Source organism: Macaca thibetana, chromosome 15 (genome assembly GCF_024542745.1).
Source record: "Macaca thibetana thibetana isolate TM-01 chromosome 15, ASM2454274v1, whole genome shotgun sequence".
Classification (NCBI taxonomy): Eukaryota; Metazoa; Chordata; class Mammalia; order Primates; family Cercopithecidae; genus Macaca; species Macaca thibetana.
The window spans coordinates 58,793,415-58,820,478 of record NC_065592.1 but is presented as its reverse complement, the minus strand read 5'-3'; the positions used below and the strand labels follow the sequence as shown (position 1 = coordinate 58,820,478).

The window sequence follows — 27,064 nt, the reverse complement described above, 5'->3', positions numbered from 1 at the left end:
AAAGTGAGACTATTTCAAACACACACACACACACACACACACACACACACACACAGATGTATTCTCTTACAGTTCTGGAGTCCACAAATCCAAAATGAGTCTTACAGGGCTAAAATTAAAGTGTCTGTCGGGCTGGTTCCTCTTATAAAATCCATTTCCTTGCCTTTTCAGTTTTCTGAACCTGTAGAACCATGAGCTAAATAAGCCTCTTTTCTTTATAAATTACCCTGTCTCCGGTATTCTATTATAGAAGCAGAAAACAGACTAAGAAAACTGTTGTGCTTGTAAGAGATTGGGACACAGACACATAGAGAGGGAAGACCATGTGAAGACACGTGGAGAACGCTGCCATCTCCAAGCCAAGGAGACTGACCTTAGAAGAAACCAATCTCAATCTCACCTTAATGTTGGACTTCTAGCCTCCAGAACTATGAGGAGATAAGTTTCTGTTGCTTATGGGGAAAACCCATTTCCTTGCCTTTTTAAGCTTCTGGAGACACCAGGACTTCTTGGCCCATGGCCCCACATCATGTCCCCTTTTCTCTCCCTCTGCTTCTATCATTATATCACTTTCTTCCTCATTTGACCTTCTTGCCTCCTTGTGATTTCATTTAGGTCCCACCCAGATAATCTAGTATAATCTCCCCATCTCAAGATCCTGGATTTAATCATATTTGAGGCAGGTTCTGGGAATTAGGATGTAGCTAGGATCTCTTTGGGGCAGGGGCATTATTCAGCTTACCACACTTAGCCCACGTTTTAGAAATTTATGGTCTAGGCCCTAGAGCAGGTTGCTCAGTTCTGAGGGCACTTTAGAACCACCTGCAGAGCTTTAAAAACAAACTACGCCTTGCCCAGCTAATCAGAATCCCTGGGGCCTGGGCTTTGGTATTGAAAGCAGGAGAGGGGGAACGTCCTAGTATCCAGCAGCTGGCTCAGGAGAGTGGATGGGTCCCACTGTTGTTCCACAAGCATAGGAGAGCTCTAACAAATACAGTATGCATTAGGGAAAATCCTCCTCTGAAAATATCTGGCCATTTCAGCAGGTGAAGTGTGTCTTCAAGAGGCTGTCTGTCCTTTAGACTGCTATCTGTACTTTACAAGGGGCGTTTGGTCAAATAAAAACCATGGATGTTTTGAGCCCTTGGGTCGTCCAAGCTTATCCGACTAAAATATAGAGTCACTGTATTAGTTCGCTAGGACTGCTATAACAAAGCACTACAGACTGGGTAGCTTATGCAGCAGAAGCATTGTCTCCTCACAGCTCTGGAGGTTAGAAGTCCAAGATCAAGGTGAGATCAAGGTGGATTTCTTGTAAGGTCAGTCTCCTTGGCTTGTAGATGGCAATGTTCTCCATTTGTCTTCACAGGGTCTTCCCTCTGTATGTGTTTATATCTCAATCTCTTATACGGACAACAGTTTTCTTAGTCTGTTTTCTGTTTCTGTAACAGAATACCTGAGACAGGGTAATTTATAAAGAAAAGAGGTTTATGTAAAAGAAATGATTGGGAGGCCGAGGCGGGCGGATCACAAGGTCAGGAGATCGAGACCACGGTGAAACCCCGTCTCTACTAAAAATACAAAAAATAAGCCGGGCACAGTGGCGGGCGCCTGTAGTCCCAGCTACTTAGGAGGCTGAGGCAGGAGAATGGCATGAACCCCACTGCACTCCAGCCTGGGCGACAGAGCGAGACTCCGTCTCCAAAAAAAAAAAAAAAAAAAAAAAAAAAAAAGAAAGAAATGAAAGGGAGACCAGGGAGATAGGAAAAGGAAACACAAAAAAGAGAGAGACAAACTTGGCTTCATAACAACCCACTCTTACTGGAACTAATCCAACTCAATGAGAGCAAGAACACCCTCCCCTGGGACTGCATTCATCCCTTAATGGGGTTGGATTATTACCGCGGCTTATGACTCAAACTCCTTTTAAAGGTACTACCTCCCAGCATCACTGTATTTGGGGAACAAGCCTCAACATGAGTTTTGAAGATGACCACATTCAAACCATAGCATGAGCTATACTGTATTAGGGCCCATCCCAGTGACCTCATTTGATCTGAATTACGTCTTTAAAAACTGCAAATACAGTCACATTCTGAGGTACTGAGAGTTGGAACTTCAACATATGAACTTGGGGAGACACAGTTCCATCCATAACCATTACCTACAACGGTGGCCTACAGAGGGGGGTGTCTTTTCTGAGATGAAGCCCCCAGCTATCCCTGTGGACCCTATTGCAGGTTTTTAACAGTCCTCCCAGCCTGAGACAGTTGGTTGCTCCCTCCCATACAGCTAGGCTTCCGGGATTTTGCAAGGCCCTGACAGGCCTCAAAGCCATGTCAGCCTAATAATGAGGGCTTCTGTCTGCTGTGCTTGCCAAAATTGTTATGGCAACCAGATCTGAAGGACTGCAATGCTCAGATCGGGCTGTGCCAGCTCCGGCTCTGGCTCACTTACCTCATCATGAGCTTGAGGCACTCAGAGGGAGCCCATCTCCCTGGCATGAGCTGGTCTGAAATGCTTGGGGTCATGGTATTTTGAGAATGCCATTATAGAGTGCTGGGTTCCTTACGGCAGTGCACCCAGGCCTCAAAGTGATGGTGAATGGTTTCTGGGACGAAGAAGGGTTGGTAAAATCCTTTGTAGCCAGGTACTAGTGGAAATAGACACAGAGTAGGGGCTAGTATGCACCCTTTCCACATTGCTGGAAGTAACCGTTCTGAGCAGGTGAGCTGGTATTTGGATAAATGCTTTCACAGTCTTAGAGAAGTCAGACCCTTGGAGTGATTTGCTCTTGAACAAAAATTTTTTTTTCACTATGAAAATGCTTTCTTTGGGGTGTCTTTAGAACATGTGATGTCAAGACACAAAGAACAGCAAGTGCACATACAGTAAGACATGGCTGTCATAGAACAGATTGTGTGTGAATAAAGGGTTCACATCACTTCCACCCTTTACACAGTAACAGAAGGCTTTAGGCCACCTACCTCTTCCTTGGCTCACTCAAACTCTTCTTCCTCCTCATCCGTGGCCTCCTGCTACTGCTGGTATTCAGACACCAGGTCGTTCATGTTGCTCTCAGCCTCAGTGAATTCCATCTCGTCCATGCCCTTGCCCGTGTACCAGTACAGGAAAGCTTTGCACCGAAACACACCTGTGAACTGCTCTGAGATGGACTTGATCAGATCCTAAATAGCAGTGTTGTTGCCAGTGAAGGTGGCAGACATCTTTAGCCCCCAGGGTGGGAAGTCCATACAGCTGTTTTTATATCTTGGGGGATCCAACCAACAAAGTAGCTGCTGTCATGTTTTGGGCATTAAGCATTTGCCTGTCCACCTCCTTCATGGACATGTGACCCCTGAACATGGCAGCCGCCATTAGGTAGCAGCCATGGCAGAGGTTGCAGGCAGCCATCATGTTCTTGGCATCAAACATCTGCCAGGTGGGCTTATGCACCATCAGGGCCTGGTACTGCCGGTTGTCCTGGCTGGTCAGCAGGGCGAAACCAAACATGAAGTGCAAGTGGGGGAATAGGACCATGTTCACGGCCAGCTTCTGCAAGTCAGCATTGAGTTGGCCAGGGAAGTGCAGACAGATGGTGACCCCACTCATGGTTGCAGACACCAGGTGGTTCAAGTCACTGTAGGTAGGTGTGGGCAGCTTTAGGGTTCTGAAGCAGATGTCATAGAGAGCTTTATTATCAATGCAGAAAGTCTAGTTTTGAGAAGTTTGGTTTGATGGTCAGTCAGTGGAAAAGTGTGGCATGAGCCACTAGCTTTTAAAATCTTTCAAGGACCTTGATTGACTCCATATTTCAGAACTCTATCTTGTGTAATAAAGAAGTCCTGGCTGGGCAGAAATTCCATCTCAGGTCTTGAACACATTTCTTACACAGTCTAGAATTAACTGAACTGGGGACTGACGCTTCCGGCCCAGGAGGCCTGGCAGGGTCTTGTCATTGTTTCCTGAGCGTGGATGAAGTCATTGAGAGTTTTCCTCCCCTCTGAGACGATTCACTCAGATACTGGAGTCACTGTTTCTGTGCTTGTTCTGTGACCTTCGTCATGAACTTGACCTCTCTGAGCATGATGCCTCATAACATGGAGACCAAAAAAACTTTTCTAATAAGGTGTAATGTTATGAAGGACTCCAGGGGATATTGGGAGAGGGCAGATCGTAGTGGTTAAGCTTGAAAGACCTGGATTTCTATCCCAGCTTTGCTCCTTATGATTTGCTCTTGGATGTTTTTAGTTTTTATGCTTCTCTTTCTTCGTTTGTAAAATGGGTAGCATTCTGTAGGGCCCATCTTATGGTCGTGATGATGAAATAAGGTAAGACCACTGAAGCACTTAGCACAGTGCCTATAACATGTAAGTCCACAGACACAGTTACTTTATTACTAAGGCAGTATTGAGTTGACACAAACTTAGAGACTCAAGGGAATGTGGATAGCATTGGGCCATCAGTGCTTGGGTACTTCATCCCAGTTGTACTTTGCTGTGGAGCCAGCAGGTGGCGACATTGGCCACATCTTGGCCCTGCTGGCCTCCATCTTAGAGGTCCAGTTTCCTGGGATGGCGTGACTCAGTTGCTACGCGTGTCCCTGTATCCGTCGCACAATGTAGGTTTCCATAAACAACTGGACCTAGTTAAGTGAATGGATGGGCTTGCCAGCAGATCATTCCAGAGCAGTAGCCACTCTTGCTTTCATGTCCAGGGCTACTACACGTTCCTTGCTGAGGGCTGAGTTGCCAGCTACCTAGTGCAGAGTCATTATGCAGTCAGGTGGTGCAGACTGAAGCTTGGGGCTGCTGAGAGTGAGCTCAGGGGCTCTGAATTTCAGCAGGACACCTGGTTAGCATTTTTCAACAACTGCTACAATGCTGGGCAAGTTCACGTAAACTCAGAGGGTGGCTCCAAACAAAGCCCAACTTGATTTGTGTATTTGATCCCGAGCATCCAGTGTTGAATCCAGAATCTGAGATGCCATGGCTCAGGGAAAACCCAGAGACAGCCAGGTCAAAGTAGTGATAAAATCTAGTAACTGAATCCCAGGGAGTTGGCTGAGAGTAATTTCAGAGTCAGCAGTTCATATCTGTGTCCCAGGTGAGGATGGGAGCTGGATGGTTTCTTAGCTTCCTCGTGACCTGTGGTGCTTCAGAGGTCCATGGAATGAAGGGTAAGTTGGAGAAGCCAGGCTAAGGAAGGGTTGGGATTTCCTAAAACAGCATGAATTTTTGTTGTTTTCTATTGAAGTGCCGTTATTTAAATTTATTGACTTAAGTGAACACTTCTGTTGATTTGAAAGCTATAATACTGGTTACCCTTTAACAATAATGTTAAGTTCATTGACATAAAGTACGTTAACCTGTTGTGGTTTTAATAATATACCTCCACAAGATGGCGCCAACATCAAAACCTGGCTTTGCCACTTAAGGAAATTGTGGTGGACAGTCACAAATTATGTAACCATGTCACGGGAAACAGGCAGAGTTCTTCATTAAAAACTTCACTAAATTGTCCTTATTTTCTTGTTTGTTTTTTGTTGTTGTTGCTTTTGTTTTTTTGTTTTTTGTTTTTTTCAGGAAACTGAGGCAGAAGGTTTTTTTACGTGTTGATAGGACTCAACTTGTGTAACCTGACCTGAAAATTATTTAATTCAGATGTTCACTGAATTCTTAACTCTGGAATTTTTTCTTGAGGCCTAATTTATTTAGTTACCCAAGTGACAATAGATTTAAAGCTTTTCATTGAAAAACAACAATGCCCAGGTCACTTCGCATTAATTAGGTTTCTATAAAGTTAGCCTGGCACTATTTACTTTGTCCTTTAGGAAGTACCAGCCCAAGGAAATTTCCCTAATGATTTGTTACTTAATTTTTAGTTTTAACAGTTTAGTTAATATTTATTTATTTTTATAATTGTTCTTGTTTCTGTTTCTTAATCATCAAATTAGATCAACTCTCAGGTTTCTTTAACTCAGACAAGGACTTTCAAGATAATCTCTGAAAAATGCAATACAATTCATGAACTTAAAAAAAACTTATAACTACCTTTTGAATTATTTATGTTTACATAAATGTATTTACTGAGTTGTATACATGAGTATCCTATATGTATATCTACAATATGTAAATATGAATTTGCATACATATATGAATGATTGTTTTCATAAATGTATATGCGGGTAACTTTTCATGCTATTTCAGTCTCCTCTGTCTGCATTCTCTCCTAGCTCTGTGATTCTAATGGCGTGGGAAAGATAATCTCTCATTTCTTTATCAAATAGAACAGTGAGGAGAAATCACTACCAAATGGAATACCTAATATTTTATATCGCAGCAGTCTTCTGGACATTCTTTACTCTGTAGTCCATTTGACAGAGAAACAAAATTGATTAGAAGGTACTTTCCACTACCATATTTGCCTACTTTTAGGTTTGACTTTCTAACTTGAGTTGGTTAAAGTACCTGTCTGTGCTGACTTGTAATTTAGACAGTCAGAAGTAAATGTGATGTAGTCCAAAAAGGTGCCCTACATTTTGGTTATTTCTAGAATATAGAAGGCCTTCAAATATTTGTTGGTTTTTATAGAAGGCTTTGAAATATTTGTGGATTGTTGTTCAGTAATTTTCAGATTTCAAAAAAATAGGGCTTGGTAGGAATGGAGAAGAGCATATGAATAAATGAATTTGCTTAGAATCTTATTTCTAATAAAAATTACCAAATACAATAATCTTCTCTGTCTTTTTCTCTCTTAGATTGGAATAATTGGTGGAACAGGCCTGGATGATCCAGAAATTTTAGAAGGAAGAACTGAAAAATATGTGGATACTCCATTTGGCAAGGTTAATATGTCCAATTAGTGGAGACATGTTAGTTTTTTCATTTCTCCTTGCTGGCTTGATTTTTAAATTAAAAAAAAAAAAAATTGCTTTTGTTTTGGCAGCCCAGGGCTGTCTGCTCACAGCAGAGAGGGCCAGAAGTGCTACTGTTGGGTTCCATCAGCTGAGAAGGTATCTGACGGATGCCTCAGACTTTGATGTTTTGAGAAAATGGCTACTGGATATGTACATCACTTCTCAAATTCTGTTGCTAGAAATCGGATACTCATTTCAGACCACAGACTCATTCCAGACTGTACTTTTCAAATCTACATTCAAATCACCTAATATGGGGCCAATAGGTCACACCACACTAATTACGGGACAAGCCGATGACTAATAGGATGAATTATTATGAAGTGGCATTTGAGTGAAAAGAACTGTTTTGGGGAATGAGAACATGCCTCATGTTAGTTGAATGCATAACTGAGCTAGAAATAAAACGTTCCTCCTTTTATAGGAGAGGTTGCTTTTTCTCCAATCCCGTGTCACTTAGCCTATGCCAGGGTGAGGGTGTCTGCATTCTCCTAATTTCATATTGCTACGTCCTCTGGTCCTTCTGTAAGATCTCTCTATCTGGCTGTCCCAACCAAACCCTCCTTTTCAGCTAAATTCTTAGGTTGACCTTGCGTGCTCCCAGTCCTGCAGTCATCTTGGTTCATTTTCTTAAACCCCTTGGTTCTAAGGGTCTTTCCAACCTTTGTTACCTCAGGTCATTTCCAGGATCATCTTAGACCTGGTTAACACAAGCAGACATTTCCAGTGCTGAGTTCTTAGTGTCATGACAGTGACTTCTTATCCTTTCTGCCTTTCACCCTCATACCTGTTCTTGAACCTGCCCAATAACCTTGACACATCTAAGTTTGACCAGTCTACCGTCATAGTCCCCTGGGGTACTCGTTACGAATAGATCTGACTAAATGGTACCTACACAGGTACTCATGGTAACCTTGAGTCCTGTGAATCTATGCTTGCAAGAGGGATCAATACGTGATTGATTAAATGATTATATTGATAATCAGATCTTGCCTGTTCTCTAAGTTGTATCCTCAGACTCTTCAGATTCCATGAGTACTGTTGTGGTTGAATAATTTTAATTTACATACCTGTTTTTAAATCACTGAATTAATTGACATTTTTTCATTGTACGCAGCCATCTGATGCCTTAATTTTGGGGAAGATAAAAAATGTTGATTGCGTCCTTCTTGCAAGGTATGGTATTGTAAGCTTTTTGGATGTTACTACTAAAGGATAATTTAAACTTAAATTCTGGAAAGAGTAAAGATACAGGTATGAGTTTTTATATGTTGACAGAATCAGAACATCTTAGTAACCTTTATTTACAATGTTTCATTTTTGGTTAAGTTATATTGACTTAGGAGATCAAAGATCTCATGCCCTTGCCCCTTAGATTGGGAAAGTAGATCAGATGACTAAAATCAAAGCTCTGGTTTTAGTTCTAAATGCAAGAAGAAATGTTTTGTTCATTTTTTCCCCTTTCTTATAAAGATAAAGAAAAACAATCCATCATTAATGACCTCTTGCTAGTAGTAGTTATATATCTGTGGAGAGTGGGCTTAGGGCTTCTGAAGTGGGTTACTTGTGTCTGTGCTGTTGTTTCCTTAAGGAGGCTGGTGCTGCTCCGTATTACAGAGGAGGCCAAGTCATTTTTATACCATTGTTAGAAATTAGTCAAGATATATGTATGAGTTCTCTACTGTTGTGTAACAAATTATCACAAATTTAGCAGCTTAAAAGAGCACACATGATCTCCTGGTTCCTGTTGGTCAGAAGTCTGGCACAGCTTAGCAGGTCCTCTGCTTGTAGTTGCACAAGGCCCCACAAGGCATATTCAAGGGCTGAGTTCCCATCTGGAGCTTGAGGTCCTTGTTCAAGCTCATGTGGTTGTAGGAGAATTCACTTCCTAGAAGTTACAGGGCAGAGGCCTTTGGCTCCTAGAGGTGGTTCACATTCCGTCGTGTGGCCTGCTCCACAGGCTGTTCATTTGGCAGCAGCTTGCTGCTTGCTATTAGGGTATGGCAAAGGTGCTAGAAGTCACCTCCATGGCTAGGCTGTACCTTGCAAGTATGCAGGAGGCCAGTAGGAGAATCTCACGTGCATGCTTGCAAGGTAGAGCCTAATCATGGGAGTGACTTATAGCCCATTTGCCATTTTCTAATGGCCAGATGCAAGTCCCAGGTTCACTGACACTTTATACAGAGCATGACAGTGGGAACCACACTACGCTCTGTCTGCCAGTCTACATTTTTGAAACAGAAGTGGCTTCTCAGAATCCAGGGAACCTAAATTTTAGTTTTAGTTGGTCACTGGAGTGGGTTCTAGGAGACCCCCTGTGTTAGTCTGTGGTCATTGCTAGAGAATCACTTAATTTTTTCTGGACTCTAGGAGAAAACAGTTGGTGGTGTGTTCATCACAGGTTGACGATTTCTTCTGTCCTTCCTTAGGCATGGAAGGCAGCACACCATCATGCCTTCAAAGGTCAACTACCAGGCGAACATCTGGGCTTTGAAGGAAGAGGGCTGTACACATGTCATAGTGACCACAGCCTGTGGCTCCTTGAGGGAGGAGATTCAGCCCGGTGATATTGTCATTATTGATCAATTCATTGACAGGTAAGCAGTCATACAAAATGCTTTAGGCTATTGTAGCTTGTAGCTGGTCATTTCCAGCTCAAATGGACGATGTTTGGGAACCAGCAGGGAAACCGGGAGGGTAGGGCCACAGACTTTCTTGCCATTTTTTTTTCTTTTTTTTTTTTGGGCGGGGGGACAGAGCCTCACTCATCACCCAGGCCGGAGTGCAATGGCATGAACTCGGCTCACTGCAACCTCCGCCTTCCAGGTTCAAGCAATTCTTCTGTCTTAGCCTCCCGAGTAGCTGGGACTACAGGCGCCTGCCATAATGCCCAGCTAATTTTTGTGTTTTTAGTAGAGATGGAGTTTCACCATATTGGTCAGGCTGGTCTTGAACTCCTGACCTCAGGAAATCACTTACCTCGACCTCCCAAAGTGCAAAGTGCTAGGATTACAGGCGTGAGCCACCGCACCCAGCCTGCTTTAAGCTTTTCATTGTGAGTTTTTGTTTTTGAATTTCAATTGACAAATGATAAATGTATATATGAGGTATAACATTATGTTTTGATACATGTATACATTGTACAATGATTAGCAAAGCTAATTAACGTATTACCCCACATATCATCTTTGGTGCTGAGAACATTTGATTTTTACTTTAACAATTTTGAAATACATAATACGTTGTCATTAGTTATAATCACCCTGCAGTATAATCTCAAAAACTTATTCCTCCTGTCTAACTGAAATTTTGTGCTTTGATCAACATCTCCCAAAACCCCAGCCCCTGGTAACCTTTCTACTCTTTACTTTCATTAGTTTGACTTAGTTAGATTCCACATATACGTGAGATCATGCAGTATTTGTCTTTCTGTGAATGGTTTATTTCACTTAACATAATGTCCTGCAGGTTCACCCATGTTGTGGCAATTGACAGAATTGCCTTCTCTTTTAAGGCTAAATGGTATTTCGTTGTGTATATCGACCACCTCTTCTTTATCTGTCCATCTGTTGTTGGACATTTATGATGCTTCCATGTCTTGGCTATTGTGAATAATGCTGCAGGGACCATAGAAGGGCTGATGTCTTTCTTGACATAAAATTTCATTTCCTTATACACCCTGAGATGGGATTGTTGGATCATGTGGTAGTTGATGTTTTTAGTTTTTTGGGGAATTTTAGTAACGGCTGTATTTATATTCCTACCAGCAGTATACAAAGGTTCTGTTTTTGTCACATCCTCATCAACACTTACTATGTTTTGTCTTTTCGATAAAGGTCATTTGTGGCCTGGCACAGTGGTTCCCGCCTGTAATCCTAGCACTTCGAGAGGTTGAAGCAAGAGGATTGCTTGAGCCCAGGAGTTTGAAACCAGCTTGGGCAACATAATGGGACCTTGTCTCTATAAAAAATAAAACAAAAATTAGCCAGGTGTGTTGGTATACACCTGTTGTCCCAGCTACTTAGGAGACTGAGGTGGGCGGATCGCTTGAGCCTGGGAGGTCAAGGCTAGAATGATTCATGAATGCACCACTGCACTCCAGCCTGGATGACAGCAAAAAAAAAAAGCCGTTCAAACAGGTGTGAGGTGATACCTTATTGTGGTTTTTATTTGCATTTTCCTAATGACTAGTGATGTTGAGCATTTTTCATACAGCTGTTGTCCATTTATGTGTCTTCTTTTGAGGAATGTCTATTCAAGTCCTTTGCCTACTTTTTTAATCAGGTTGTGTTTTTGGAACTTTCTTTCAGTTAGTTTCCTTACGTGGTGCCAAAAAGGTTGGGGGCCGCTGTACTAGGGCCACCCCCTCCCCTATTCCTAGTAGAAATAATTGCCTCTCAAAATGCTCTGGATGAAGACAGGAGCCCCCTGGGCTGGGTGGAGAGTGGGGAGTAGCACAGAGTTAAATCATTTGGGGATCCTTCCACAGTCCCCCATCCAATCACCCTGCCTACCACCTCAGTCCATGCTGCTTCTCCCGTCAGTTATCTCTGAGCTTACGGCACTCACAGCCCTCTCCTAGAGCTTCTGCTGTGGGAGAGAGGGTTGTCCAGTCCAGGCCACTGTGTCTTCTGCCTTTCAGGGATTCATTATAATTTCTGGTCCATCAGAAGCATTCTTGGTTGTTTCCTGACGGAATGAAACTGTTTTGAAATTGCCCATCCCATTGGTCAGAAATGGTTGAATATCAGCAGTTTCATGTGGTTCAACCTAATAAATAATTGGTTTAGACTAAAGTGGTTACATGTCTCTCACCCTGAGTTATGTCCTTATCATGTATTTATACCTGACACTATATATTTATGACCTGTTTCCCTCTAGAATATGTCATATGAGATAAGAGACCCTGTCTGCCCTGTTTGCACCATATCACCAACGCCCACAGTTCCTGGCCCATCTTTGCTCTGTCAGTATTTTTTGAGGGCTTGAACATAGTCATTTGAATAGAGGGATAGGCTGGAGTTTGTATTTTGGAAACATCTTGATCATAATCTCAATGGCTGTCAACGTCCATGTGTTTGGAGGTAATAGTTTAAGAAAATGATTATAATATGATTGCTAAATAGAGCAGAATACAAAACTCCATATTCAGGATGATCCAGATTTATGAAGTATTACAGATGATACTGTAAAGTCCGAATTGGGCACTGAGCCTTGGGTTAATTTGTTAGTTAAATGATATAACTATATGCTGTTGCATTTCCCAGATCTTTTAGTCACATACTGGCTCTTTCAAGAAAGCAGTTGGGTCAGAAGATGGAGACTAGAAAGAGAACAGGTATTGCCATCAGATCTGGTTTCATTCTATCTTAGCACATCTTGGCCAGGTAACCTTAAGATCTTCTAGTATTTTTCTGTTTATGAGACATATGGATAACCTGCCTTCTTAATGTTTCCTTGGAAGTTCAAAGTCTCTAACAAGTGCCTTTTGTGGGATCTTGCATGTGTTAACCTTCTGAATAACTGAGTGCCATTATTGAGAGTGTGGGCGGAGTGGCTGGAGGGTCCACTAGTTGATACTACTTTACAACAGCAGGAGAAAAGAATCTGTTAAAAGAAGGATCCCTGGTAGGGCGCGGTGGCTCACGCCTGTAATCCCAACATTTTGGGGAGGCTGACGCAGGCAGATCACCTGAGGTCAGGAGTTCATCAACATGGTGAAACCCCATCTTTACTAAAAATACAAAAAAAAATTAGCCAGGTGTGGTGGTGAGCACCTATAATCCCAGCTACTCGGGAGCCTGAGGCAGGAGAACCGCTTGAACCTGGGAGGCAGAGGTTACAGTGAGCCGAGATTACTCTGTTGCACTCCAGCCTAGGCAACAAGAGTGAAACTCCGTCTCAAAAAAAAAGAAGGATCCCTAAGAGAATATAATTTAGCATGAAATCTCAATTTTTACATTGATTACTTATTTGCAGTGATAACGTTTTGAATATATTAGGTTAGACAAGATTTTAAAGTTAATTTTACCTGTTTCTCTTTTACTTTTTCAGTGACCACTAGACATTTTTAAATTACCTAGGTGGCTAACATCATATTGCTGTTGGATGCATCTTTTAAGTGCTACTGCCTTTGATTGAGCTGAGTGGGTTCCAGTTAACCAGGCTTGAGCACGTATATGATTCATTATGTGTTTGAACATCTTATAGCAGAAGAGAATCAGAACTTTTTGCCTTGTGGGTAATGCCCTCTATGTGTTTTACTGATAGCACATTTCTTAGTAAAGTGAATCTTGGTGTGTTGAGACAGGCATCTCCTACCTCCACTTGCTGATGGCATCAGATACAAATAGCTACAGGCTGTGCCATTTTTAGCCTGGGGTTTCCCAGAGTCATACCCACAGCCTCAACTTGTTTAACAGAATTGTAACATCCTGTAAAGCCACCCGGTGGATTATAGATTCCAGGGCAGCTGGGGCAGGAGCATTGAATCAGGAGGTTTCATCTTGACTCTTTTTGGCCCTGGGCAAATCACTTTACCCACTGCATGTTGGTTCTTTCTTCCAAATGGAGGGCTGAATTGTACCATCTCTCTCTCTCTCTCTCTCTCTCTCTCTCTCTCTCTCTCTCTCACACACACACACATTCACTCTTTTGTGTGTGTATGTGTGTTTTGTTTTTTTTGTTTTTTTTTTTTTTTTGAGACAGTCCCACTCTGTCACCCAGGCTAGACTGCAGTGATGCAATCTCAGCTCACTGCAACCTCGCCTCCTGGGTTCAAGCAATTCTCATGCCTCAACCTCCTGAGTAGCTGGGATTACAGGTATACACTACCATACCTGGCTAATTTTTGTACTTTTAGTAGGGATGGGGTCTCACCATGTTGGCTAAGCTGGTCTTGTACTTCTTGCCTCAAGTGATCCACTCATCTTGGCCTCCCAAAGTGCTGGGGTTACAATTGTGAGCCACTGTGCCTGGCCCAGGCTCCTTTTCCCTACACTGCCCTTGTATTCTCTCCAGGGACTTATCTAGAACCACACACATTGACCTATTGCCATAACTTTGTCAGCACGTTGTCTCAGGAAAAAAAAAAAAAAAATCCTCATCCTAAAGTGTGCTTCAAAGGCTATCGAGATTGTTTAATAATATGGCTATTCTTATTTTATAGATGGCCAAGCTAAAGCACATCACTTTCTTTTCCTTCAGTGCCAGCATGAGCAGGGCAGGGGGACCAACCTCAGACTTAAGAAAGACATGTGGCTGATTTTTAGGGTTGTTTTTAGAAACATTAGATTTCTGCTCTGGTAATGAAATATACTCTTGAAGGACTCTGACAATGCTGGAAGCTCTTTTAAGAAAAACATCATTCTTTTCTGAAAATATTTTTTCTTCTCTTTCTCATGCTACATTACAGCTGATGAAGTTAAAAAGCCTGGGCATGAGAAAAGGGGAACTCTGGGTATGACTGTCCTGGAAAGAGAGATAGAGAGTGCAGTAGGCTCAAGTATGTTTGCGTATGTACAGTCAGTCTTTGTGTCTTTCTCATTCGAGGAAATTCCATAGCAATTAAAGTGAAAATAATAATCTTTCATTTGTGGAAGAGCATCCATAGAAAGCAACATATATCTTGCTCTGGAACCCAAAAGAATGGGTTATATTTTTCATTTTCCCATTTTTGTTGCACAGGGACGAGTTTCCTGATGCTTCCTTGCCATCGGTCCTGGCCTCTGTGTGTAGTGTTCTTCCCAAACCAAAAATTAAAAATAGGAAAATCAGAATCTCTACCAAACACTTTGTCTAGAAGGCTTGTCTGCAGTAGGTTTCTTCAGTGCCTATGCCTCCTGCTGGATTGTGTTAGATTAATCCATTTCTTTTAACTTGTACAAGGTCCCCATTGTTAGAGCCACAAGTCATTTGGCCACTGAGGGTAGAAGATGGTTAGCAGTGGGATTTGTTCCACTTCTTTGCAGCGATTAAACAGTCTATTTGAACTGGGGAAAGTATTTGACCTTTGGTCTGTCCTGAAAGAAAGTCATCAGGCTATTTATACATTAAAAGGCTCTCATAAGATATGTACTCCAAGTCCATAATTTTGGAACTTCTCTCCTGTGGTACACACCCTTGTATGTATGCACACCTGGCTCTCACTGAGTCACTTATGGGAAACTGAAGCAAGATGTTCTGTTTATGGGGGAAAAAAGACTCATAGAAGAGTCAAAGTAAATGAGACTTAGAGAAATTTAGAAGCATGACTACGCATCACTGGCCTTCGCTTAGTTTTTATTCATCAGCCATGGAGAAGAAAGGCATGACTCTTTCCTGCCTCCCGCACCCACCCGACTTCTAAAGCTCAACTTCGATGATGCATTATAAAGTGGTGCACAGGATTGGTTTTTAATGGGATTTTTGCCATTGGAGCAAAGCAAGACTGTTTCCCTGCCAGCTGCTTTATTCAAATCATGAGGCATTTTGTTGTTTCCTCCTGTACTTGTGGTACATGGGCCCTCCATTTTCTAGCCCAGTTCTTGTGAGATACCTCTACACAATCATTTGTATGTGTGGGGGAACTGGTGATATGGCCTTTCTTTCACCCCCAACTACTAACTGTCCATGCCATTAAAGATACATGGGCAGGGGATTCCAGCAATTTCTACACTTGCTCTTCTTTCTCTTTACCATTAATCCTGATGATTGTAGGAAATCAGTACACCATATTTATTATGCAAATCTAAGAAAAACAAGATCTATAAACTGTTTGAAAAGATGCCCACATTGTATTTTTTTGTTGTTTTTTTAGATAGGATCTTGCCCGGGTTAGAGTGCAGTGGCCTGATCAAGGCCCACTGCAGCCTCGACCTCCTGGGCTTAAGCAATCCACACACCTCAGCCCCTCTAGTAGCTAGGATTACAGGAATTTGCCACTATGCTTGGCTAATTTTTTTTTTTTTTAAGGAGATGGGGGTCTCACTATGTTGCCCAGGCTGGTTTCAAACTCCTGGCCTCAAGCAATCTTCCTGCTTTGGCCTCCCCAAAGTGCTGGGATTATAGGCATGAGCCACTGCACCCAGCTACATATTTTTTAAAAAAGGATCAGATGAGTAGGACTTGCTCAACTGCTGTCACTGTCAGAAGTATCTCAAGATGAAACTTGGAAACATATCAGTAAGGAGAAGGATGAGATTTCTTTTTTAATAGTCTTCTTTATCAGGAATGTTTTGCAGACATTGATTTTTTTTTTTTTTACAATGAGAAAAATATGACCAAAAACTGAATATTAAAGGAAGCACAGTGTGATTCCTGGAGCTAAGTAGTTTCTGTAAAATGTGGCTAATAACATATTGGCCTGTTGTGCCCAAGGCCCGTGTTTGGATTCTACCTTCTCAAAGAATGCAGTGAAAGAATCCCAGCTTAGAAGTGAGGACATCCAGAATTCTTTCCTGGCTGTGCTGTGAAATTCGTTTGTCACTTAATGTCCTCATCTGCTAAATGAGAGTGTTGAATTGATTCCTAAAAGTTCTGGTATCCTCCCCTCTTCAGATGATTTCTTCAACTTATTTTCTTGCTAGAACTGGGAGGGGTTCGACTTCGCTTTTGTCACGCATTCTTACTCATCAGGAAAGCCCCGCTGTAAACACAGTGCTGAAGGATCAGTTATGTCAGTCTTGTTTCCTTCTCCCAGAGACCAGCCCTGCCTGGGCTTCCCCTAGAACTTTATGTCATAGCATAAAGCTCTGGTCCCTGAGGTTGGGAGTATGCTCTGATGTCAAGTATTTTGTCATTCTCTTTCTGTCTCTTGATGACTAGAAAGTGTTTTACGGTAAAGAGTTACGCAAGAAGCCTTTATTTAGCTCCTTCTCTCATTCCTGTCAACAGCTATTTTTAACCCTTACTGTTCTTACTGCTTCTTCCTCATTTCCCTCACTCTTTAGCTGAGAATGTCACCTCCACCTTTATAGAAAAGACAGAAACTTAAGCATGAACTCATCATCTTCCTTCACCTTCCCTTTCCCCAGTTACTTGCATCCCCATTCTTTGCCATCCTCTTGTCTGTAGCTGTCCTTGAAGTGGTGTCCACTGTTCCCCTGGATGAGATTCATTCTTACGTTCTATTCCATAACCTAGTTGTGTTATTAACTTCCCATAATATATCCTGTTATTAAAAATCCTACACTACCCATTTTTGAGTTCCTATTAGGTGTCACAATCAGTTAATCCCAATTATGGCATACAGCAGTCATTCCAGTTTATAGTTGAGGAAACTTAGGCCCTTACTATGTTTCTGACACTGCTTATTATCATAGCTGTAGAAGACATCTTCTGTCTACCTTATCCTTCCCTTTCACAAAAAGTGAGAAAACTGAGGCCCAAAGAGATTGTTGTCACCACCTGTGTAGAGTGAGGATTTTTATTTTTGTGCTACTGTTTAGCATGATCTCATGAAATATAATAGAAAATAAGGGAAAACTTACCTGTTTATTAAGCAGCCTTGCTTGACTGGGATATAAACATCCATTGGTTTTCCTCCTTTTTTATGCCACCATCAGCACTCAGGGGCACTGTTGATATTAGAACAGTAGGAGGATCTTAATGATATTGCTCCAAATTCATAAGTTTTCACTTCTCTTTTTTTGAGACAAGATCTCACTCTGTTGCCCATGCTGGAGTACCGTGGCACCACAGCTCATTAGAGCCTCTCGACCTCCCAGGCTCAGGTGATCTTGCCACCTCAGGCCCCCAAGTACTGGGACTACAAGCGTGTGACGCCACTCCCAGCTAATTTTTCGTATGTTTTTGTAGAGACGGGGTTTCACTATGTTGCCTGGGCTGGTCCTGAACGTCTAAACTCAAAGGCTGCAACCACCTTGGCCCCCTGTAGTGCTGGGATTACATGTGTGAGCCTCACTTACTTCTGGTTATTAAGACAGAATTGTTCCACTTCTTAGTCTGATGTTGTTTCTGTCCGAATTTTTTCTCATGACTGCCTATTCACGCTGCTGTTTGATTTTTGGGATATATTTTAAATGATGGGTAGATTCACTTCCCCTAAACCATCCTCCTTATGAGCAGCCGTTATTCTGCTCTGCCAGTAAATTAATTGACTCATGATTCTGCATGTTGGGGCTTGTTGTGGATACAGACCATATTCTGAAACGTCCTCAGAGATCGATGATTGTGTTTGCTTCTGCTGGGGGATGGGTGCTTGCCCTCAGCTTGTTTGCAACACCACATTTCCTCAAAGGAAACGTATTAACCAACGGCTATCTTCAAGCCAATGTAAGAGTCTTGATTCAAGAAACAACCTACCAGTCAATCTATGTCTAGGCTTTTCTCCCTCTCTTTGAAAGTGCCAGTGTTCTCTCTTTAACTGTCTTGAACTCATTTTTCTTGCCAGAACACATCATTTTGTCTCCTTTACTTTTCCATAGGCAGGGTTTTTTTTTAAATTTGTCGGCTAACTTCTTATCACATATCCCTGCTTGACAACCTTAAGCAATTTGTTGGATACCCTTGACTTGAGGCCCATCAATATGTCATACTTTGGGATTGGCAGAAGAAATGTTCAGAAGCATATTTTCCATAAATGATAGTGACAAATGCCAAGCACTTGCTTCATGTAGTCTCATTCGGTTCTCACGGGGACTTTATAGGTCAGTGGGATTGCGCCCGTTTAAGGAAACTGATTCAACTGAGGTGCAGAGAGACGAGAGTGACTTTCCCAGAGGCACACAGCTAGTGAGTGGTAAAGCCAGTGGATAAGTCAGTCCCTGAAATCCATGTTTTCCAGTAGGATCCCAAGCTAATTGGGAGATAAAAATTAGTCCCCTTGCCTAGCTAGAGGGGTTTACTGGTTAAAGCAAGAGTAAGAAGCAGACCTTACCTTTTAGTTTTGTAAATTAGGAGTGTATCATGGGTCTCACTGAAACTAAAAAAATTGTCAGCAGGGCTGCATTCCTTTCTGGAGGCTTAGGGGAGAATCCCTTTCCCTGCCCTTTGCCACTCACATTCCTTAGCTTATGGCCCTCATCCATCTTCAGAGCCAGCAATGGCAGTGGAGTCCTCACCTGTCATCATGCTGACATTGACTCTTCTGCCTCCGTCTTCCACATGTGAGGACTCATGTGAAGACATGCCACACACCTAGTTAATCCAGAATAACCTTTCTATTTTAAAGTCAGCTTGTTAGCAACCTTAATTCCATTTGCTCTCTTAGTTCCCCTTTGCCATCTAAAGTAATATACTCATAAGTTCTAAAGGTTAGCATGTGGACATCTTTGGAGGGGCCATTATTTGAAATCTAAAATGGAGATGTTATTGCATCATCATCTATTGGGAGGTAGCCACTGGAGGTTTTTGCAGCCTTGTTTTTATATTTAAGCAAGGGTGTAAATGTGTGTCTTAGTCTGTTCAGGTTGATATAATGGAATACCATAGACTGGGTAGCTTCTAAACAACAGAAATTTCTCACAGTCCTGGAGGCTGGGAAGTTGCCAGCAGATTTGGTGTCTGATGAGGACCCTCTTTCTCACAGATGGCACCTTTTCATTGTGTCCTTACATGGTGGTAGAAGGACGACCTAGCTCTCTGGGATCTCTTTTATAAGATAAGGGGTCTGATCCCAATCATGAGAGAGCTGCCTAATCACCTCCAAAAGGCTCCATCTCCTAATACCATCACATCTTGGAAGTTTGGATTTCAGCATAGGAATTTTGGGAGGACACAAAACTTCAGACCGTAGCAATAGGGATGTTGCTAATACCTCATGAAGAAAGAACTTGAAGAAGCTCAGTAATTTGCCCAAGACCACACAAAAATTCATTTGAATCCAGGGACAAAACTATGTTTCCTGTGTTTTCTCTGTGTCACTCAGAAAATTCAGCATGAGGGAGAAATATGATTCTTAATATAGAAGAGCTGTTTTGGCTGGAACTTGGAAGTGAACAGGCAGGCTTAATTGGGCAACAGTCCCCATTTTGTGGGGTGTGACTGGCAGACTTATTCCAGGCTTCTTGCTAAGTTGTAAAACTTCTGATTTCTCTGATAGAGACCTTCAGAAGGAGGACTGGTGCTATTAAAGTTATACACATTTCATTCTAGAATTTCTTTTGAGGGCATCATCCACTCCCCTCAGCTGTGATTGTAAACCCCATTGCTCTTGGTCAGAATTTCATTCAGCATTAACAATGACACATCCTGTTATGCTGTGCAGGTGTGTTGCTGTTTATAGGAATTTAAGTTTAGATCATTAAACGTTTCAATACTGGATGTATTGCCAATTAAGTTGATGACGCAGAAAACTGCAAATAGGTGGGCAAACTATAAGAGGTGTTCCTCATTTGCACATTCCCTTCTAGTGTCTTGATAGTATAGCCCAAAAATGGTTTTAAGGCCTTGCTTCTTCCCCAGAGCTAAACTCTTTGCTTGCACCTTACAAAGTTGAGTGTTGTGAGGCCCCATCTGGTGCTGACTCCAATTCTGTCTCTAGCCCAGACCCACACTTGTGAGCTGCTATGAGTTATCTGGACATCTTGGGTGACTTAATCTTCCTAACATCCTTGTAAATAGGTGGATGAATACTATGTTTTACAATTGGAAAATGAAGACTCAAAAAGATATGGCAATTTGGTTTAAGTCCACATAGCTAGTAGTTAGGGAGCTTTGTTGAGAAAGAAAAATGCATGAGAAGAAATTAAGACTGTAGTTAATAATTATCAGGTGCATGTTAACGTTGCATGAAGTTTAACATAAATACATGTTATTCTTAACGTTAAAAAGTTCAAAACAAAGGTGGGGGTTCCAAGGCAAGTGGGTGGGGATAGACAAGAGATGGGCAGAGGTAGATGAGATGTGAGTGTTATGGTGTGGAAGTCAGTTGGAGTATAGCCACTGGAGGCTTTTTTGGCCCTGTTTTCATATCATAGTTATAAGTGGGGATATTGCTAATGCTTGACTCATCAAAGGCTGAAACAAAGCCAGAGCTGAAGTTGAGTACGTGGCACTGTTTTATTGGTTAATCTTTCAAAAAGAGAAAAGCCTCTGTTTATACAGGCTGAAACAGTCATTTGACCTGTTCTTCAACTCCATCTGGAATTGCTTTGGGGTTAACTTAGCATTTCCCCTAAAGCACATATGACAGAGGGTTGGGAGGAGCTCGGATGGGGTTTTCATTCCTCCAGAGCACTGAAGCCTTATTTCTGAGTGAGGTGGCCTTGGTGCCAGCTAATGCCACTGTTTAGTGTGTGATGGACTAGAAGTAACAGGTTAATTTTGGCCAGTAGACATGCCAGCTGTGTAAACGGAACCAGCGAAACTATTTCTCAGTGCTGCCTCCCACCCCTGGAAGAAGACATCATGTTATCTACCTGCCCCTGTTGGCTTCCCTTGACCCATCTTTCCCATGCTGTCCCCTCCTCCCTGTGTTACTCATCAGTTCAAATTTAGAATAATTGAATGCACAGAGAAAGTGGCTTGTTCTGAAAACTTCTGACAAGAAATTTCCAGGTGACTTGGTGCTAGATTAATTTTAGCCTCTCTTATGGATTCACAACTGTTTTGCTATAGGACTTGAACTAAGACACTTTAGAATTAATTACGGCTGGGAAAAAGAACAATCTAAATGAGGCAGCAAACAGATTCCTAAATATGGAGCAAGACAAGTGGCTGTTTATTTCAGTGGGTCACTGGCATGAAACAGTGTAGTTGGCGTTACACGCAGGAATTACTCTTAGAGACATGGGAATTAAATGCAAGGTAAGTACTTGTTTGGACCCTGAAACTAACAAAGCAACTGTTTAAAAACAAATTTTCTTAAGACATTGGGGAAATTTGCATCTGCTCTGAGTCAAAGCCTGAGATTTGTGTCTGTGAAAAAGCTAATAGAGGAAGCAAGTTGGACAAAATTTAAGAAATTGTTGAATCTGGCTGATGTGTATATGTTGTTAACTATATGATTTTCCACATCTGTGATGATGAAACATTTTCGTATTGACTTCTTAAGTGTTTTACCTGGCCTTTCTGAGCCCACAGTTGAGTTGCACCTGCAATCCAAAGTGGTTACCCCATCACGGCTGCCAGACCACAGACATTTTAATTCTTGTTGTGTGGTGTGTTGCTGCCAGCCCAGAGCCAAAAAAACTGAATACCACCCTGAAGCTTTTGTAAACAATTGTCTTCAGCTTATCCAGAGGAATTGAGTCTAGAGTAAAGACCAAAATATTGACCTAGATAAAGTTGACTCACCAGCCCTTGGAGGATGGAAAGATGGCCTTAAAGTAAAACAAACAAAAACCTTCTTTGCTTTATTTTGTAGGACCACTATGAGACCTCAGTCCTTCTATGATGGAAGTCATTCTTGTGCCAGAGGAGTGTGCCATATTCCAATGGCTGAGCCGTTTTGCCCCAAAACGAGAGAGGTGTGTAGTCTTTCTGCAAGGTGTACCAGAATAAATCATATGGGCTTGGGGTGGCATCTGGCATCTGGTTAATTGGCAGAGCAGGTGGCCCCATACCCTCACTCAAGTTTGCTTTATATTATGCAAAGTTTTATGAAGAGTTATTTCCTGTTGCTCATAATGCCTCTGTTACTCTCATTTTAAGCTAAACCACTCAAAGTTGCAACCTACCTTTTTAATAAGTTTTGATTTTGCTATCTGGATAAGTTTTAAATGATTTAACATAGAATATCACATTACTCAAGAGTATGCAGTCTGGAGCCAGATTACTTGGGATCAAATCTCTGCTCTTCAACAAAGTAGCTGTGTCCAAGAGGACAAATTATTTGACATCTGTGGGTTTCAGTTATCTTCTAAAATGAAGATAATTATAGCATGTACCTTATAAGACTGTGTGAGGGATGAGAGAGTTAATACTTAATGAAGTCTCTGAACCATGCCTGTCAGTTGTGGAACATCCAATGGCTGGTAACTGCTTTTATGAATTAATTTACTGTTATTGATCTTCTAAAAATGGTCAGATTGGCAGCTGTTGCCTTTGACCTGAGTTTGGTCATTACTGCCCAGACTTCTGTCTACCATTATAGCCAAATCAGAACTATGGGGACAGCCCCACAAGGGCCAGTGGTGGTATAAGGTGTGGAATCATAGTTTTAGTTCCCAAGGAACAAAAATGGCTACCATGACTAAGAAGTCCGTGGCTTGGTCCACATGTGCTACTTCTCTTATAATCCCAGGTTTGAAAGTCAGGTACAACTCAAAAGATCAGAAGTATTGTTAGAGATTAACTGCTTCAAAAAATCTCCTTTATAAGTTAACTCAGAGAATATAAATACCTAAACATGTTAGTCATTCAGATAATGTTAACACCTGCATATAGAGAGGAGATGATTTCTTTTAGCATTTATGTTTTATCCTACATAATCACAGAAAACCCATTTCCTTATAATTAACAGCAAGGGCACCTAAACTGAGGACACAGGGATGGGAGAAATATTTCTAGTCTCAAACAAGAATTTGGAATATAAAACTGAGTACTGAGTGAAGCCATTTCAGAGTTACCACTGCACATGGATTTTCTCTGACTTCTAGGAAAGTATGTTTTTTACTTGTTTTTTTTAAAAAAAAAAGTGGCAGGCAAAGTTTGTATATGTATATATAGCATGTTTCTGGATAGTTATCCACAGAATGTATCAGAATGCTGCTAGTCTTTCTCTGAAGCACAGATCAGTCCACATAATAAATTTGCTATCTTGGGGGAAATGGAGTATGGATAAAATTCTTGTCCACTTCAAAATGGGGGCAGCTTGGGAAGAAAAAGTCTAAGGAGACAGTATGCATGCTGTATGAATCTGAGTCAGTTCTCAGGCAAAATACAGTGATTTGGGGAACTAGGAGTAGAGGTAGGTGGGGGAAGCACAATGGAACTATAGAGAGCACATGTAAATGTGAGTCTGTGGTGATAATTTCCAGTAATCCAAGTTAGCCTCCCTTGAAGCCAAATTAATTCAGCTAAAGAACCCTACATAAAGACTGAGAGAATACTGGGGAAGACAGTTTTAAGAAAATGGCAAAATAAGCATTCAGAAAGAAATTTTTAAATATTGTCCAAAAACATGAAGAGTAAATAGTGCTGCCAGTTGGTAATTTTCACTTTTAACATCCACATGATCTTTCATGTACTGATGGAATAGGACTGTCATGATAAATTGTCAAGTGGCAAGTAAGATACTCAGTGGTTGTACCATATTCTACAATTTATGTTAAAGTATGTATATATACAAAGAAGTAAGTATGTAAATATTTATATGCAAATAAAATATTTTTGGAAAGTTAACAAAAAAAGCTGGTAACAGGAAATGGGGAAGATGGCAGATAAGAGACAGGGCTGGCCACCACGGTGGCTCACGCCTGTGATCCCAGCACTTTGGGAGGCCAAGGCAGGCAGATCACGAGGTCAGGAAATCAAGAACTTCCTGGCTAACATGGTGAAACGCTGTCTCTACTAAAAATACGAAAAATTAGCCAGGCATGGTGGCAGGCGCCTATAGTCCCAGCTACTTGAGAGGCTGAGGCAGGAGAATCGCTTGAACCCGGGAGGCAGAGGTTGCGGTGAGCCAAGATCATGCCACTGCACTCCAGCCTGGGTGACAGAAACTCCAACTCCATTTCAAAAAAAAAGACAGGGCTAACATGCAGCTCCACATGGATGGACAGAATGGCATATAGAGACACTATGATCTTCTGTTCCAAGAACCAGGAACTTACCAGGAAAACCAAAAGAATTCAAAGATCCTTTGAAAGAAGTGGCACACCACTGCAAATTCTGCAAAACAGGCAAAAAAACTGAGTTCCCAAAGTGTGAGTCGGGGAGAACCTACCTCTGAATACACATCGCCACTGGGGAAATCTAAAAATCCAGATCATGGAAGAAGAATTTAACCTTACCTAAAGATGAAACGGATTTAGGGGGTTATGTGAAATATGAAAGTAGAAGTAGCAGCGGGAAGTGCTTTGGATGTACTCCTAGTCTCCAGCTTGAGTCCAGGGAAGCCAACCCTGACTGTATCTCACAATGGCCCTCAGGAAAGGCAGCCAGTGGAGTTGGAGAGTGGTGGCAGGGCAAAGGAAGCTCCCAAATGAAATCAGTAGTGGTTTCAGCTGGGCACAAATTTTCTTGGGCAGAGTCCAGGGGACTAGTGGGAGCCGTGGCAGATACAAGTGAGTACGGGAGCTGCTGCCAATGGAGTGGGCAGACAGGAAGGGGTGAGGTCCAAAGGCCATGCTTGCTTTCCCAGTGGGGTAACTCACATCCTGGGGCAAGGTCTAAGCAGGGCACTGCAGGAGTGAAACTAGCCTCACCAATTGCATAGTAGCTGGATGAGGCCTCTTGCTGCTGGCTATCCCCCATTACCCTGGTGAAGTTTATGATACAGCAGAGGCAGTCAAGATCCCCTCTGGAACATAAATGCAGTGGCCTGACAAACCATCCCCAACCCTTAATTTCCCACAGTGGCTACAGCAAGCCCTGACCAAGAAGAGTCTGAGCCCAGAACCACCTAACCCTGCCCCCACCTGATAGTATTTCCCTACCCACCCTGGAAGCCAAACACAAAACATAGAAACTCTTTGGAGCTTTATTGCCCTGCCTATTGCCTGAGAAACCAAAATAGATACCTTGGGCATCTTAGGGCAAGCTTAGAGCCCACTGCAACTACTGCAGCTGGTGCCCTCTTGAAAACACCACCTCCTGGCTGGCTGTCAACTCAGGCCATTACAGCAACTCATGAAAGAATAACCCTGATCCCAGGACAGAAAAGACAACACCTAATTTCACTGCCTGCAACATCCTAGCTAACCAGAGATCCTGAATGTGTCCACATGACAACTTCACTGCTAGCATAAGCAGCATTCAAGAGAGCCAGCACACTAAATATACCTACAACCAATGAGTCTTGCAGTTTACTTCACTTCCCTGCCACCTCTACCAGAACAGGTGCTGGTAGCCACAGCTTGGAGACCTGAAGATGGATCACATCACAGTACTCATTGCAGACATCCCCCAGCACCAGTCCAGAGCCTGGTAGCCTCAATGGGTGGCTAAACCCAGAAGAGCAGTAACAGTCACTGCAGTCCAGCTCTCAGGAAGCCCCATCCCTAGGGGAAAGGGGAGAGCCCACATCAAGGGATCACCCCATGGGACAAGAAAATCTGAACAGCAGGCCTTGAGTTTCAGCCTCTCCACTGAAATAGTCTACCATAATGACAAGGAACCAGAAAAGCAATTCTGGTAATATGACAAAATGGGATTCTGTAACATCCTCAAAAGATCACACCAGCTCCCTAGCAAGGGATCCAAACCAAGAAGAAATCTCTGAATTGCCAGATAAGGAATTCAGAAGGTTGGTTATTAAGCTACTCAAGGAAATAGCAGAGAAAGGTGAAAACCAGCATAAAGAAATTTTAAAAAACAATACAGGATATGGATGAAAACTTCTCCAGAGAAATATAAAGAAAAAATAAATCACAGCTTCAGGAAATGAAAGACACACTTAGAGAAATACAAAATGCAGTGGAAAGCTTCAACGACAGACTAGAACAAGTAGAAGAAAGAACTTCAGAGCTTGAAGACAAGGCTCTTGAATTAACTGAATCAGACAAAGAAAAAGAATTTTAAAATGAACAAAACCTTCAAGAAATTTGGGTTTATGTTAAACGGCAAAACCTAAGAATAATTGATATTCCTGCAGAAGAAGAGAAATCTAAAAGTTTGGAAAACTTATTTGAGGAAAACTTTGTTGGCCTTGCTAAAGATCTTGACATCCAAATACAAGAAGATCAAAGAACACCTGAGAAATTTATTGCAAAAAGTTGATCAGCTAGGCACATATTTATCAGGCTATCTAAAGTCAAGATGAAAGAATTTTAAGAGCTGTGAGACAAGAACATCAGATAACCTATAAAGGAAAACATATCAGGTTAATAGCAGATTTCTCACAGAAATCTTAGAAGCCAGAAGCCAGAAGGGATTGGAGTCCCATTTTTAACCTCTTGAAACAAAATTATTCTCAGCCAAGAATTTTGTATCCAGTAAAACTAAGCTTCATAAGCTTCATAATTAAAGGAGAGATAGTCTTTTTCAGACAAAAAAAATGCTGAGAGAATTTGCCACTATTGAGCCAGCACTACAGGAAAT

At 42.0% G+C, this 27,064-nt stretch overlaps 1 protein-coding gene across 4 annotated transcripts in view; it reads left to right on the top strand.

Moving 5' to 3' along the window:
• MTAP (methylthioadenosine phosphorylase) overlaps window positions 1–27,064 on the top strand; it is a 117,826-nt gene that overhangs the window by 5,951 nt on the left and 84,811 nt on the right. For all 4 annotated transcript variants that reach the window (XM_050761140.1, XM_050761142.1, XM_050761141.1 and 1 more), the window contains exons 2-5: window positions 6,761–6,847; window positions 8,037–8,095; window positions 9,349–9,516; window positions 22,227–22,329. In XM_050761140.1, the coding sequence (XP_050617097.1) occupies window positions 6,761–6,847; window positions 8,037–8,095; window positions 9,349–9,516; window positions 22,227–22,329 (417 nt within the window). The remainder of the gene's footprint in view (window positions 1–6,760; window positions 6,848–8,036; window positions 8,096–9,348; window positions 9,517–22,226; window positions 22,330–27,064) is intronic.